The following is a 16125-nucleotide window of genomic DNA, read 5'->3' as shown; positions in this document are numbered from 1 at the left end:
CGCCCCTCAGCCCAAAGATTAGCTATGAATGTGGAACCAGGGGAAACAAACTAAGAAACTAAGTTCGTGGCAAGTTGTTGCATTCAGAGGACCCCCTCACATGGGGCTTCTTGTAGGGAGAGTCCTCTCTGGGCAGGGTCGTTTTATGCACCTCGACCAATAGGAGCGTGAATAGGTGGAAAAGAAGGCGTACATACTAAAGGGGTAAACTGCAACATCCTTAGATCTCTAAGACCAGTCGTCTACACCCATCTAGAAACCTAGCAGGGTGATGGAAAAGTAATAATTGGAATGTAGAGAAGGATCTGCCCAACTATACCACCCACCTGAAATACCTTCAAATGTAGATGATAAAGTAGCGGTCTGAGAGGTGGGAACATGTGGTAACTAAATTCAACCTGCAAGGGAGAAAAAAGGAATGGTTAACGTCAAGTGTAAGTGCTCCAGGAAGGAGCAAGGCACGGCCAGAGAAAAAATTATAAGAGATTAACCAAACATTCTATACGGATTACCTGCGCGATCATCAGATCTCTGACCAGGCAGCTCCATTCGGCTGCAAACCCAGCGGGAGGAAGGAAGAATTAGTATAGGTATGCGGAAAGAGCTTGCCCATCCAATAATCCCCAGATTTTGAAAGAAATCAGCGTTCTGAAAGATGGCATCAAGTAGCAGCCAAAGTCCACCTGTAAGGGAGAAGGAAGCAATCGTTAGAGCTAATGCCCAACAAAAAAATTAGAGGTCTTGGCCAAGGAAAAAGTTGCAGGAAAATAGCCAGTCCTAATCAAGTGCGAGTTGCTCCTGTATCTGGTTCAGTTGGACCCGGGCTCTCCTTCCACCTCGGTTGGACTGACACTGCTGTTGCTGCTTCTACCTGCGGATCGTTGAGATCTTCATTCCACCACATGGACGCTGTGTTGATATGCCCTTGTTCACCCTCTCAGCTGTGCCTATTCCTTAACCTCCTACGGTTCAGAATTGCTATTTTCGTGACTGGATCTGGCCCCTCTTACTTTTCCTCCTCTTGGAGTCCGGGATATAGTCATGTTCATTTCTACCATTATAATGTTGATGGTTCCATTCTACTTATACTGTTCTGTTTCTTGCCTGATTATGATACTGTTCCTTATCATGTCCAGTGTGTTTCCATTGCCTTGGTCCTGTACACCTATAGATAATCACACTCATTTGCATCCTGGCCCTCTTCTCTTTTTTTTTTTATGGTGAGTCTTGCTTGTTTGGGTGCTATTGTTGTTTTTTCCTGGGATTTTGATGGAGTGTCTGAGCTGGCAAGGATGAAATGATTGGGCTATTTTTGATACCTTTTATATACCGGATCAAATTATCCCCTCTATTTCCAAAAATACAGATTATTTGGGCGAGTAATCGTACTTGCCCAAATGCTCCTATGTCTAGCCCGATACCCAAACTTCCATTATCAGGAAGCCGGGTAGCAAGTCATTACACGCTGCCCGGCTTCCTGATCGGCCGGGAAGCCGGGCAGCGGCCAGGTGACGAGGAAGAGTGGAGCTGGCTTCCCAGCCACTCAGGAAGCCGGGCAATGACTTGCCACCAAGCTTCCTGATTGGTTGGGAAGATGGTAAATGAGGAAGCCAGACAGCCAGTCATCACCTGGCTTCCTGATTGGCCAGAAAGCCGGTTCCATGCTTCCTCGTCTCCTGCTGAAGAAGAAGCATGGAGACGGCTTCCCTGCTAATGGGGAAGCCAGGTGGCGAGTTATTACACGCCGCCTGGCTTCCTTAATCGGACTTCCGTATCTGTATCCGGTATCGGCGAGTACCAAAAAAAGCAGTTTCGTGCATCCCTAGTTTATACCCATAAGGCCCAACTCCTGTTCTGGTATTTACCTTGCGCCCCACACTTCACTACCTTTGCCCGGAATACATCTAGGGTCTTGAAGAATTAACGCAATTTTCCTTAATTGGCCCAGATATCTGTTTATTTTACCGCCGGTGCTTTGCCCTGACAGTTCTTCATACCCTCTGCTCTTTCTTCTCTCTCTGCCTTTTGACTTTACGGTGCTCCTTGTGCCTTTTGGCTACTCCTTCTTTGGTTTTTAATTCTACTTTTTCCTTCATCTTTCACCTTTAATTTTTACCTTTTTTTGGTCTTCTTTTCCCACTCACAATATGTCTCTCAAAGTGATATCCCTAAATGTAACCAACCGAATAAGAGAGCAAAGGCCTTTTAGACATTTTAAAACCATTCATGCTGATGTTTGTCTCCCAGGAGACACATTTTTCTCAATCCTCCTCTCCTCTCCTTTTGCTTTTGCATTCTACTTACCCAGTTTTTTTCAGCCTCAGCACAGACTAAGCATAGAGGAGTCTTGATAGCTATTCTCTATTCTGTCACCTTCATTTGTGTGTATTTAAGTAATTTTCAGGCCTAAAATGTGGAATAAAACATGGGTACAAAAAAATGAAAAAAAGGCCTCAGTCATGAAGGGGTTAAGTATCCAGAGGGCATGTATTTGATTCTGGTGGGCTCGATCCATGATTATTTGATTAGTATATTTTCGTATTATGCCCCCAATTCTGGTCAATTGGGTTTTTCTCACACTTACTCCAAGTTGTTGACTTCATGCAAAGGGGACTTTGTTATTATGTGGGGATTCCGATTTTTTTTTTTTCTTTGCTGTATCCTCATGCGGATCGTCATGATGCCCTACACCCGGCAACCCCTTTGGTGTAACCTCTGCTAAACATTTCCACTCACTTATAACACAATATAATTTGGTGGATTTATGGAGGGACCTCCACTAGTACAGCGCTGCATGACGGAATAAATGTCAGTCAAAGTACCGCAGCGCTGAATACTGAAAAATGGCCTGGATGGGAAGGGGGTTTAACACCGCGGATGTCAACTGGTTAAAGAACAATACACTTTCTACTCTAACACTCATGATGTTTTCTCACAAATTAACCACATTCTTCTACATTCCATCACTCTCCCGCAGGTGACCTCGGCTGCAATCTCCCCATTCACTGGCCTGACCTTGACATGGTAATTAACTTTGGCCTTTCCCTTCCGCCGTAGGGAAGTGTTTACTTGGTCATTGAGAGATTCCTTGCTCACTGATCCTGAAACTCGTGCTGCTGTTCAAGCTACCTTAAGATGAACTCTTCTTCTGTACACTTCCCAGTAACTGTTAGGGAAGCCCATCAGGCTCGATAGATGGCCCAATAACATCTGACTAACACCAGCTATGTTGTTGGCATTAGGTATTTGTAAGGCATTTGATTCCCTGCTGTGGGATTACTTGCGGTATACCCTTACTAGATAGGGATTTGGCTCTAACTTTTTACTTTTGGATTGATGCTTTGTATTGCACCCCAACAGCATATGTACAATATCAGGGAGTCTGCTCAAGTATCTTTGCCATTGCTAGGGGCACTAGACAAGGGTTCACACAGTGCTTTCTTTTGCACTGGCTACAGAGCCCCTTGCCCAAGCAACATGACAACACAAAGATATATTGAGGGTTTGGAGGTGGCAGGATACCATCGCAAAAGCCGTTTCACTGAACCCTTAATTTCCCTTCCAAATTTAGACCAAGTAATAGGCTTTCGGAGATCTCACTGGGTTGTATGTCAATATGGGGAAGTCCAAGGCACTCTGTTTGTCTCCCCCCTTCATTATGCCAATCCCTAAAACAATCCTTCCCTGGGTGGAGGGTTCTTTTCTTCACATCTGGTGGACTTGCCCTAAGGTTAATAGATTCTGATGTAGAGTCTACCAATTGTTTACTGTTACGGGGTAAGACGTTTCGTGAAGACTCCCTGGAAACCTTGCTACATAAACTACAGGTATGCACTGTCTGCCAATTTAGGCTGATAACTTTTATTCTTATGGAAGCCAAACATGTCATAGCAGGCCTTCGCGATCCCCCATTATACCTTTTGCTGAAGTCAAACAGAGGGTATTGCGAGTTATCTTTTTTTAAAAACTAACAGCAGTTCAACAGGATTCTGTTCTATTTCAGAAATTGTGGGAGCCTTGGATTGAGTCATACCTCCCTCCTTCCTTCCACAAGGATTCCTTGACGATCTGAAGTCTCCTTCATTTGCCTGTTAGATCTTGGTTTCTTAGATTCTCCTTGCCATTGTTGGTCACATTCCTTCTCCCTCTCCCCACCCACCCCCACTCCCCTTTTTCTTCTGCTCTCTTTCCTACTCTTTCATTTGCACTTTCTGTTTTTCCTCTATCATTTTCTGGGGTTTGAGGCCTTGAGGGTTTGTTTTTTTGGGCCCTCTTGTTTACTTGTACTTTATCCGACTTTTTTTTTTTTTTTATCTTCATTCACATGATGTCTAAATTGAATAACCCTATATTGTCGCTTGGTTTATATTTTATTGTGCAGCTGTGATATTGTAGTTCCACACTTCATGTTGTCTACTGTTTGCATTTGTATATTCTTAATAAAAATTCATTAAAAGAAAACATTTTTTTTTACAATAACCCTTTTGCTGAAAGCAAGGACCTCGTAGAATAAAAGTGGCAGCTGCAAATTTTTGCATTGCATGATACTAGCGCAACTCTTTTTAACAAACCCAAACATTTAGTAAAAAATGCATTTAACCTAATTTTTGTGCCCAATAACACAAGATAATATCCATTTTTAAAAATATAAACGATGAGGTTATGACGCGTCAATAGATACCCAACATGCTCAAGTTAAATGTTGCGTGCATCCATAAAAAAGGCAACAAAATACCCCCAATTGCCCATAGGCAGTGCTTTAAAAACCCATACAGGTAATCAGTTTAGAGATAACCATGAATATTAGCCCTAGAATTATTGCTCTCATGTGGCGATACTTAACATGTGTAGTGCAATCGTTGTTTTCGTAGATAGGTGCACCTGACGCATGTTTACATTAACATGCGTGCACAAATGTTTAAATGTATTTTATTCTTATTTTTTAAACCATTTTTTTCCTTAATTGCTATCACATAGGGGAGCTTACAAGCCTTCTCACAAAATGTGAAAAAATTCACTTACTGACACCATCCCACCAACTTTCCTGGTCCCCGCTGCAGATACCCATGTGATTCCCCCTGCTGGCTAGCCCCACAATATGTAATGATCATAATGCTTGCAAATGATGAACGTTCATTGATCAGTCACATGATCATGCTGACCAATGAGAAGTGCTTCTGAGTTGGGGAGCAGACCCTGGAAATAATAAGTGCTTCTCATTGGTTAGCAGGGACATCACACAGGCATTTGCAGTGGAGCCAGGAGAGGTGGCAGGGTGGTATTGGTAAGTTGATTTTCTCACATTTTGTTAGAAAGTGAACTTACAATTTAGCTTTATGTTCTATGGGTCTTCAGCAGAGGATTCATATATTTTTTATGTCACATGAGGTCATTAGTTCAACTGTTTACAAAATGTAAATTTTCAGTAAAGAATACACTTATATTAGTAGGCTCAAATACAATTAAAATCTCAATTTTCTGTAAATTATTAAAGATAAAGACGGAGTAGATTAACTAGATAGCAAATATTTCAAGACGTAAAATTGCATGCGGCTGCAAAATGACAACAAATTAAAATACCCCAAATTCTCCAAAGAAGCGGCGTTTACACTCTAAGGGGGAGGGGCAGCAATGAACCCAATTAGATTGGTGCATTGCACAGTGCTATACACTTAAATACCAAAAGCTTCCTGCGAGGAAGAGAGATAATCGTATCAATATGCTGCTTTAAATTCAATATCTAATCACAGGGTAAGATGGGTCCTATCCAAGCTGCATGCTCTTGAGGACTTTTCTTTAACCACCTATGCCTTACCAATGTATTGTAAAAAAAAAAAAAAAAAACCATTGGGGAGGTGGATGTGTATTTCTGTAATTCATTTTCTAGTTGATGCTTCAGATAATAAGCTTGGACAAGCAGTGTGCCCATGCATAGCTGTGATCTGAGCTGTTATTGGAGAGCTCAGATCGCATCTACAATGTACAGAGCTAGTCAGAGTGGCTTTGCAGCTTGCGATCACCAAGATAAGTAAGGTGTATTAATATTTTGAAAATATTTCTATTGTGGAGTCATCACACCTCAGTTGTCCCTATTGATCTTGAGGTTTCATTAACACTTGCCACTTAGGTTTTTATGGAGAAATTTATCAGCAAAATCTGTCTATTCTCTCTGGCAACTCAGCTTACCCTGCTGCCCTCTCCCAAAGTACCTGCACTTTGTTGACAAAGAAGGCTGCCAAGTCATTGCTTGGAGGAAGGAGTAGGGTTAGCTGGGCTGCCTGGGACAACCACTTGAATGTCTTCAGTGCTTCTCCTGTGAACATAAGGTTTTAAATACTTTTTTTGTATAACTTTTGTACTTTTTTAATTTTAGATTCACATTGACATCCCACGGACAAATCCTCTAATTCCACTTTTCCAGCAGCCTTCAGTTCAAGAGGTAAGCATTCCATTCCCATGTATATTTTTTAATTATGTTGTATATTTTATGACATGTACAGCAACGCCCTCTTCAGTATGTGTCATGTTTTATTTGCAACCAAATGTACTGATTTACTGAGGAAAAGAAACTGCTGTGAACCTTATCAGAGGTTTACTCAACATTAAACTAACGGTTTTAGTTTACAATATTGTGATTTGAGTATTTAGGGTGTGCGTATAACCATAGTTGATTTTTTTGCAAATTAAAATGTATCTAAATCAAAGAACTAAAATGTTGTACATTTCAGCTTTTTGTATTTATATGTGGTCGTTAGTTCTCTTTTTTTCAGATTTTTTTATTTTCAACTGGTGCTCCTTTTCAGTACCAACTTGTGTCTACTAACTTGTGCGTGTGCATCTGCCCTGATGCAGTGTTTCTAACCCGATGCTGTGCGTCTGTCCGGACGATGTGCATTTGTATATTTGCCCCAACATTGTGCTTCTGTGCGCCTGCCTCGATGCTGTGCTTTTGTATATCTGCCCTGGCCCTGTGCTTGTATGCATCTGCCCCGATGCTGTGTGCATATGCTCCGACGAGGTGGTTGTGTGTGTCTGCCCACAAACGTTTACTGATTGTGGAGCTGAAGGAGATTTGCTATAGAATACAGTTGTGTTTGCAAGTTTGTTTTTCTTTAAAGTTTGTGAAAAATATTACACAATGGAAGGCATTTATATCTCTCAGTTTCAACTAGGCAAATCTGAGACTAAGAGGAGAAGGAGGCAGATCAAAGGTGGTTATTACCCTGGGAACCAGAGTGGAGGTCCTGGAGCTGCGAGCTCTGCGGGGTGTAGTGCCGCATTGGGCTGATTGGTATGCAGAGGGACTACTCCAATTGTTGTGGGCGGATCTGTTTGCACACCTCCAGCACCCCTGCCTAGCCTGTCTGGGTCTTCTCAGGGGGTTTCCTGGACCTTGGGTCCTTTCATCCCAATGGGTGCTGTGATTTCTGTGCTGGAGGGGTTAGTTATATGACTTGAACAGACTTCTCCTCCCGTGGTCAGGGTAAGAGTCCTCTGAGGAGGGTGGCGTTGTATCGGCTGCAGACGCTGCGGTGTCTGGCAGATGGGTTTGCAAAACAAATTCTTTCTGATTTACAAGGTAGGGTTTCTCTCCCAATCCCTGTTTTTTTCCTTCCAATCTTTGTCTAGCTCCGTCGCGCCTTTGCGACTTTCAGGTGGCAATTCTGGACCTACTACGCTTGGGGATGGTGGGACCTACTACGCTTGGGGTCCCACCGTCAGAAAGATTCTGGTGCTTCAACTCAAATCTCTTTACTGCTCACAAAAAGGACAGTGTAAGCTGGATTCTGCATCTCAAGGGGCGCTCAATTCTTTGCCAGGTTCAAGAGTGCATTCGCTAGGTGGTGGTCTTCACCAGGGGGATTTTCTTGGGTCGATCAATATCTAGGATGCATCCTTACATGTCCCGATTTTGCTCCGCTCACCATTGCTTTCTGTGGTTTGCGGTGGGAGAGGAGCATTACCAGTTTGTGGCCTTTCCATTTGGCCTGGCGTTGGCCCCTCGGGTTTTCACCAAGGTTTTGGCACTGTATACATAACCCACCCAGGACCATGGACTATATAAAATATTCGTCCATAATGTTATCCAACAATTTTTTTTTCTTCACAAATGTAGATATTCCAAAAATGTTAAGGATATACACTGAGTGGGCAGATTATTATGACCACCCCATCAGTACTTCGTTGGGCCACCTTTTGCCTTCAATACTGAGGCGATTCTTCTTGGCATTGACTCCACGAGATGTTGGAAAGGTGATGCAAGGAATCTGACACCATGCCTGATGAATAGCACTGTCTATTTCTGTGAGATTTGATGGTTGTGGAACCAGCTGCCTGATGGCTCTTTCAACTTCGTCCCACAAATGCTCAATTGGATTGAGATCTGGTGATTGTGGCGGCCACCTAAGCGAGGTAAAGTCTCCCTTATGTTCTTGAAACCACTCCTGCACAATACGAGCACCGTGGCATGGCGCATTGTCTTGTTGGAAGAAGCCATCTCCATTGGGCTACGCCATCAACATGATAGGATGAACTTCGTCAGCAACGATACTTTGGTATGTTGTGCTATTCAGACGTTGTTCCACACGAATTAAAGGGCCCAAATCATGCCAGGAAAACATGCCCCAAATCATAACACTGCCCCCACCAGCTTGAAGGGTTGTCCTCATGCATGTGGGGTGCATGCTTTCATGCTGTTTCCGCCAAATTCTCACTCTGCCATCTGCATGATGCAACTGGAAACGTGATTCATCGGACCACATGACTTTTTTTTTCCAATGTTCGACTGTCCAATCCTTGTGTTCCTGTGCGAATTGGAGATGTTTATCTTGTTAACTGCAGACCGCAAAGCTGTTCGAACAGGCCTTCGGCTTCCATATCCCATATGATGCAGTGTATGGTGAACAGTGCGTTCAGAGATCATTTGAGAGTAATTTGATGTACTGTTGCCCTTCTGTTGTCTTGTACCAGTCTTGCCACTCTCCGTTCTGCCCTAACATTGACTAGTCGCTGACGGCCACAATTCTTATGTTCAGACCCAGATTTTCAGCTGACAGTCCAGTCTTTAAACACTTTAACAACAGCTGCTCTTGAACATTTAACTAACTCTGCTGTTTTGCTGATACTCCCTCCATGGCTCAGAGCGCCAACAATCATCCCACGTTCAAAGGCTGTTAAATCGCGTTGTTTACCCATATCTTCAGAAAAAAATCACTTCTACTGTCGTGGTAAACAACCTGCTTCCCTATTTATAATGGTCTGGCCCTCTAGCAACTTCAGCGCAAAATTATAGCTAATTTGCCTACAAACGTCAGGTGGTCATAATAATCTGGCCACTCAGTGTAGTTCAGCAGGGGTCCTAATTCTAAATGCGTTTCATGATCATGCTTCCTCAGGAGAAGCAGGGTTTCTTTTTTGTTTTTTTTACTGAAATTGAGTTTGTGAAAGAATAAGAAAAACATGCAAACAAAAAAATATTTTTTAAAAATCCTAAATACAAAACCTTAAATACTTAATACATACTTGGTATATGTGAGTGGGCTTTCTCGACCCCCAGGGGGTATGTGTAAAGAGATATGCCTGGGGGGGGGGCTGATGGGACAAGCTGACACAGTAAATCTGAAATAAAGCCAATGTGGGATATTAATCCATTGCTCGTTAAAAAGTTAGCAAACCGCACACAAAGTGGATAGACCTGGTTTACAGAAGCTGCTGTTCAAAGGATTGCAAGGGCTAGTTCGCAAAGATAGTATTTAAGAAGCAATCAATGGAGAGAGAGAGATTGTGTGTAAAATCCTTCTCTGTGAGGTCTCATAAGGCTAAAACAAATACTCCTCAATAATACAGATGCTTCCTGACTTCCCTGTGAATTGGCCAGCAAATAAAGATAATGGGTATTACCATTAAAGAATTCATAATGAAAGGATATTGTTTTTACTGATAAGTGTCCCAGGCATAGGTCCTGATGGTCTGCATATGACCCTCATTAGACCATCTTTTTATACCCTGTCCCACCCAAGCCGTCCCATAGGTGGTCGATGGGCAAACTTGTCCACTTTTAAGATGGAAGAATAGGTTGCGTATCAAACCTACCAAAGCAGAACAAAGTTGAACCCATATCCAAGCACCACCAGTTCACTGTTTCAAAACATCATAGTAATGATCCGGAACTGAGTTCTGTTTTGGCAGACCTAATCGTGACAGATCGTTGTTAATCTGATGTAAACAGGCACGTCCGCTTACATCCAACTCCCCATAGGCCTAACCTGGTTCCAGTAAATTCAGTTATTTCCTCTACTGCAAGATGGAGTTAAAAGCTGGATGGACACAGATGTCACAACAGTGACATCCATTCCTGAACTTCTCCGATCAGCAGAGGATCTCCTGCACAGGAAACGCCCATGTGAAAGAGTCCTAACTGATGTATGTCCCGCTGAAAGTGAACAACTTTATAAAAATCTAGATTCAAAAGTAACCGCTTTTATATAAAATATTAGCAACTTGAGCAGTATTGGTCTCTAACCTTGTGTTTGTGGAATTAATTTGGTTTTATTTGGAATGATAACACCATTATAATACAGGCTTTTCTATTTAAACTATATTCTAAAATCATTGTAAAGTAGTATTAAACTCTCAAACTTTTTTTCAATTTATCCCGATCAAACAAATATTCATTGCCCAGCAATTTTATTTTTTGCCCAAGCACTTAGTCATCATGTTTCAGAACAGCTGGTTCTGGCTCTCTTGCTTCCCTGAACTTCCTGTTCAGTCCAAGATCACAAGGAAGAGCGCAGTCTGCAGCAGCTGTCCATCTACTAGTTTGAAAAAGGGAGGAGTGGGCACCAGAGGATTGGCTCTCTTTGCTGTGCCTGTGTGTTTGTGGAGACACACACAGCTTACTAACACACATGAGGGTGACTCCACAGGACCCTGAAAGAGAAAGGAGCCACCCTAAAACAGGATATAAGGGCCAGTGCTCAGGAGACCAGCTTATTCTACAGAAACTAAAATGTTTAGTCATCAAGAAGCAGCATCCATTGTAAGTAATGTAGTCAGCATTTGAAATGGCTTAAAAACCTTTTGACTTTAAAGAGGATCATTACCCATATCTTTACAAATAACATCATAGGCATCTTTTAGAAATGTTTATTAATGACAATCTATAAACACATGCCTTTAGATAAATGCCGGCTTTTTATTCTATGCATACCTTTATTTTTTTCCCTCCCCATTCATCTCGCAATGGTCGTCTTTACTTAAAGCAGGTTACTATATCTTCTTTACTTCCTGGAACTCTGACAGATGTGACTAGAACATATGACCGTGCACATCATCTCAGGGGAGGAAGATGCCTTTCCCTGAGATTTCATGAGATATCAGATGAGATTTTCCAGCAATGCACTGTTGATGTAACCTTCCCAGGATGCAACGCTTAGTCACGATTACATCACTTGGGCCCAAGAGGACCAGGAAGTGGATAAAACTGTATTTTTAAGTAAACGAAAAATGTTTGACTAATAAATGTAAGATTTCATATCAGCATGCAGAGCTGCATGCTCATGTGATTTTTAGTGAAAGGGGGTAAAGGGTCCACTTTAATATCATTTTAATGTCATTTTTGGTAATGAATATGAATTTCCATGAATCTTCCAGGGCAATACCAAATATCCTAGTCTTTAGTTTGTCAAATTTTTCTGCAGGTGTTTTTTAAAAATCTGATGTGAGTGGGCTTTTTTTACCTAATTGCACCTTGGAGTACCTGTTAGGTGAAATTTGCCATCTCTTATGTGCTGCTGTCCTGGAATATTCTGGGAAACTAGGTTAACATTCACCATTACTTTTTTCACTGTTTGATAGTATCGTCTCAAATCATAAGGGTCTTCATGTCTAGAATAAAATATGCCTGCTTTTCTCATGCAGATCTTTGAGAGAATCTTGTTTATCTGGGCAATCCGCCACCCAGCAAGTGGATATGTACAGGGAATCAATGATCTGGTTACACCATTCTTTGTGGTTTTTCTGTCGGAACACGTAGGTGAGGCAATTTTATAGGATTTTATTAGTTATCGTTTGTAGGTTTTCTCTCCTCACAAATATTTGATTTGAGTTTTGGACATAAAGAAACACAATTTGAAGAAAGAACACCAGTAGAGGTTATACAAAAATTCTAAAAATAAAATGAGTGCCATCAATAGAACATTCATTTCTTTTGGAAGCATACAAAGATTCAGTTTGAAACCAAAAGCGCTATGTAATGATTCATAAAAGTTGTTCCAAAGGTTAAACTTCAAGTAGTCTAGAAATCTGCAGACCTGAGTAGGAGAAGGTCATTAACTGAGGACAACATCATGTTGGGTTGTGCCATCCTAATAACCCCCAAATAAAAAAAGAAAACCTGAATTACCCACATACAAGGCAGACAAAGTGAAAACACATTCAACTAGATACCGTACGAATGCCAGGAAAAAGGAAAGTAGAAAGAACAAAGGAAAGAGAAGAAAGAGCAAGAGAATAAGAAAAAGGGAAGAAAAAAGGAGGGAAGAGTCCCAACTGTATTTCTCCTGGTTATGTATCTCCCTCAGCTCTTGCATCTTGACATCCCATTAAATGTATGAGTCCACGCAATATCTATCTAGACTGAAGGATTCAAATAATGTAAGTAGTCATCTGTAGTATTAATGTATCCAATATGACAATATAATAGTATATTTAGATATTTTATTTTGTGAAATATGAATAGGCTCCTCCATTTCCTGAGCTCTGTTCAGCCTTTGAACCCAGTCCGTCGCAGGCAGGGCCCTGGTAGATCTCCAATGTACTGGGACACACGTTCGTGCAGCACTTATCATATGCATCACTAAAAGGATCGAGTATAAATGGGCATGACGGAGAGGTGTGATGTAAAATAAACTGGACTGGAGTATAGTCGATCACGAAAGTGGAGACGGCTATGGTGATATGGTGCACGTCCCTCCAAAATGGTTGCAGAGTACTATGCATACAGTATGTCCCACCATATATGAAGCATTGTCACTTTCTCCTGCGAACAATGCCAACAGGAATCACTTATGTTAGGCAATATCTTATGTAATGTCAGGACCAGCTGTGGACGCACACTGTCGGAACAAATAGTGACGAGTTGTTTCACCTATTGCAGCCGCCGCTCCTATAAGGCAAGCACGCCTACCAGTACTTGGATGCCCTCAGGACTTAAACTATATGTTCTGATCAGGTGAAGCCACAGGCTGGCCAGAGGTGCTAAACCAAAGTACGGCCAGAAGTAGAAAGACACTACCAGAGAGTAATCGGGGACGAGCTGGAGTCAAAGGCTGGAAATGGTAATCTGGGCACAAGCTGAGGTCAGGGCTGGCAAGAAGCAAAGCGTAATCCAGGAACAGGCCAAGGTCAGAACCAAAGACTAACCGGATTTGCAGGGACAGCACACCGCTTGTATAGCAAGAACTATCACAAGCACTGAGGAACAGGCTGATGATGCTTAAATAGGGCACCACCAGCAACAAGGCCAATTCCAGAGCAGGAGGTGTGTGGTTTGATTTAATTAAGGCACAGCTGACTAGACTAGTGCTGCAGCCAGCGAGACACAGAATGGTTAACCCACGCCATTCAGGGCTGCAGCCAGCAATACAGGCTGCCTGAACTACACAGGCTGTCTGACATGTAAGATAACTGGTATCTTGTAACAGCAAGTTCGCAATTTATATCCCGTTTTCTGCACCTGTGCAATCTAGTATTGATTATTTCCCACTCCTCTACTAAATTGAGCCACCAGTTCTTGTTCCCAAGTCCACAAGTTGGTAAAGAGGGCACTGCCCATGAGGGGTTACAATCCAAAGGGAAAGGGGCAAGTGATACAAGAGGTGGTAGCTGCGTGGGGATGCATTGTTTCAGAAAGTTATAGTTCAGTGGGTAGGTTTAGGCGGGATAGGCTGTCCTCAAGAGGTGAGTCTTTAGGGATTGCCTAAAGGCAGACAGAGTATGAGATAGACTGACAGGTTAGGGTAAGGAGTTCCAAAGGATGGGAGAGACTCTAGAGAAGCTCCCGGAAGCAGGCATGGGGGCACAAAACAGACAAACAAGAAAGTGATCAGGGGCAGGTTTATTCTGTCACAGCACTATTTTAGTGCAGCTGAGGGGGAATACAGATTTAAAGCTGCCTATGTATAATACATCTGAGATATTTCTCACTGCTCCTGTTTAGCTCTGACTTACTGTGTGACAAAATTGATAAATGCTCCCCACTTTTTTCAGTTAAATTAGCAAGTATTACCCATCAGGTTAATAATTATTGTTTGAGTCATGTTATCCCCAGTGACAGCTGTCCTCATTTCTTGTCTTGTTTTTAGAGGTACAGAATGTGATATGAAATCTCCCCAATGGGTCACAGACAGCTATAAAACTCAACTGTATTTTCTAGGGATGCAAGGAAATTTCCGCAGCTGAAACATATCGGCCGAAAATGGCACTTTTGGCAAAATGCCGAAAGTACCATCTTTTGGCCGAAATAGTGATGCACCCTGGGTTCTCTCCTCCCCACTGCGCTCTGCTCTTTGTCCACTCTGGCACAGCGCAGCATCCAGCGTGGAGGAGAGAAACTGTCACAGGAGGCCAAGCGGTGCAGGGGAGGAGAGCGATGTGAGCGGCCGGCGTCTCTCTTCCCGCACCGCTCAGCTTCCTGTGACAGATTAGGAGAGCGGTGTTTGAGCAGAGACAGCGGTCAGTGCTGTCACAGGAGTCCGAGCTCTCCTCCCGCACCTCCCCCGCTCAGCCTCCTGTGACAGCGAGTCAGGATGGAGAGCTGGTACAAGCAGTCAGTGATCGCTTAGTGTTTGTTAATAATTGAGGACATAGTATGTTTACTGTGTGCCCAGTTATGAATGAATGGGAAGTGATCTACATCACTTCCTGTTCATGATTGTGGATATAGTAAACATACTATCTCGGCAAGTTATGAATGAACAGGAACACTCGGTATAGAGGCTGTCTGTTCATTTATAACAGGGGCTGCAGAAAGAGATTGATGACTCTGTGTTCTCAATCTCTTTTTCTATTTTAAAAGGGAAAATATGTCCCCGAAGCCCCCTACAGTAAAGTAAAAAAATAAAATATTTAATAAAAATACATAAAATATTAGAAAAAATTACATACATTTTCTTTCGGTTTAGAAAATTTCATTTCGGTGCACCTCCTAGTATTTTCCCTTTCCAGGATCTCCCATAAAAAGAGAAAAAACATTTTGTCTGGGGTTGGGCTTGAAGGTGTGCTAAAAAGATTGCATGCTAAAATAACAGCAATATTGAAAGGTTACTTTAGCATGCACTTTGGGTTCTTTAGGTGCTTTTGATGAATCAAAGCTACTAAATCCACAATAGTTTTTTTTTTCTGTGTTATATGATGTCATTATCTAATTAAATAAATTGAATATTTATTCCATCGGCGTGTGTATGTGTTTTATATAGAGTCTATTTTATAAAAAAATTTGCATAGCTATTCATCCAGCGAAACTACATATTTATTTATTAGAGGTATTTATGTAGCGCCAACAATTTACGCAGCACTTTACATAGTGCACATTCACATCCGTCCCTGCCCTCAAGGAGTCTACAATCTAAGATCCCTATCTTACATGCATAAATACAAGGGTGAATATAGACAGGAGCCAACCTAGCCGCATGCCCTTGGACTGTGGGAGGAAACTGGAGTATCCGGAGGAAACCCACGCAGTGCATGCAAACTCCAGAGACCCCCAGTGCTGCCAGGTAGAAGCGCCAACCACTAGGCCATTGTGCTGCCCACATTTACTGCATATACATTAACCAGACTGTTGTGAGAATGGGGCAGACTCGAATGTACTTGGGGTATTTTCTCTTCTGGTCGAATGTTCTTTATCCCTCACTGGAAGTTTTTTTTATAATGCCAGTTTCAGTATTCACATTAATAGCAAGCTCTTTTGCTGTCAGGGTTGTAACCGGTCTAATGTTCTTTATCCTTTACTATAAGTCATTATAGCATACAGTGTTCTTCCTTAAAATTAAAATACCCAACGCTATTAAATTTACATTTACTTGGCGATTTAATGATATGTTGTTACAAGATCCCGTAAAGCAT

At 42.1% G+C, this 16125-nt stretch overlaps 1 protein-coding gene across 1 annotated transcript in view; it reads left to right on the top strand.

Moving 5' to 3' along the window:
- TBC1D22B (TBC1 domain family member 22B) overlaps positions 1-16125 on the top strand; it is a 58614-nt gene that overhangs the window by 30668 nt on the left and 11821 nt on the right. The window contains exons 7-8 of the mRNA XM_018557249.1: positions 6374-6439; positions 11920-12034. Coding sequence (XP_018412751.1) covers positions 6374-6439; positions 11920-12034 — 181 coding nt within the window. The remainder of the gene's footprint in view (positions 1-6373; positions 6440-11919; positions 12035-16125) is intronic.

Source organism: Nanorana parkeri, unplaced genomic scaffold (genome assembly GCF_000935625.1).
Source record: "Nanorana parkeri isolate BGI_ZX_2015 unplaced genomic scaffold, ASM93562v1 scaffold276, whole genome shotgun sequence".
Lineage (NCBI taxonomy): Eukaryota > Metazoa > Chordata > Amphibia > Anura > Dicroglossidae > Nanorana > Nanorana parkeri.
This window is presented reverse-complemented; position numbering and strand designations above follow the sequence as displayed.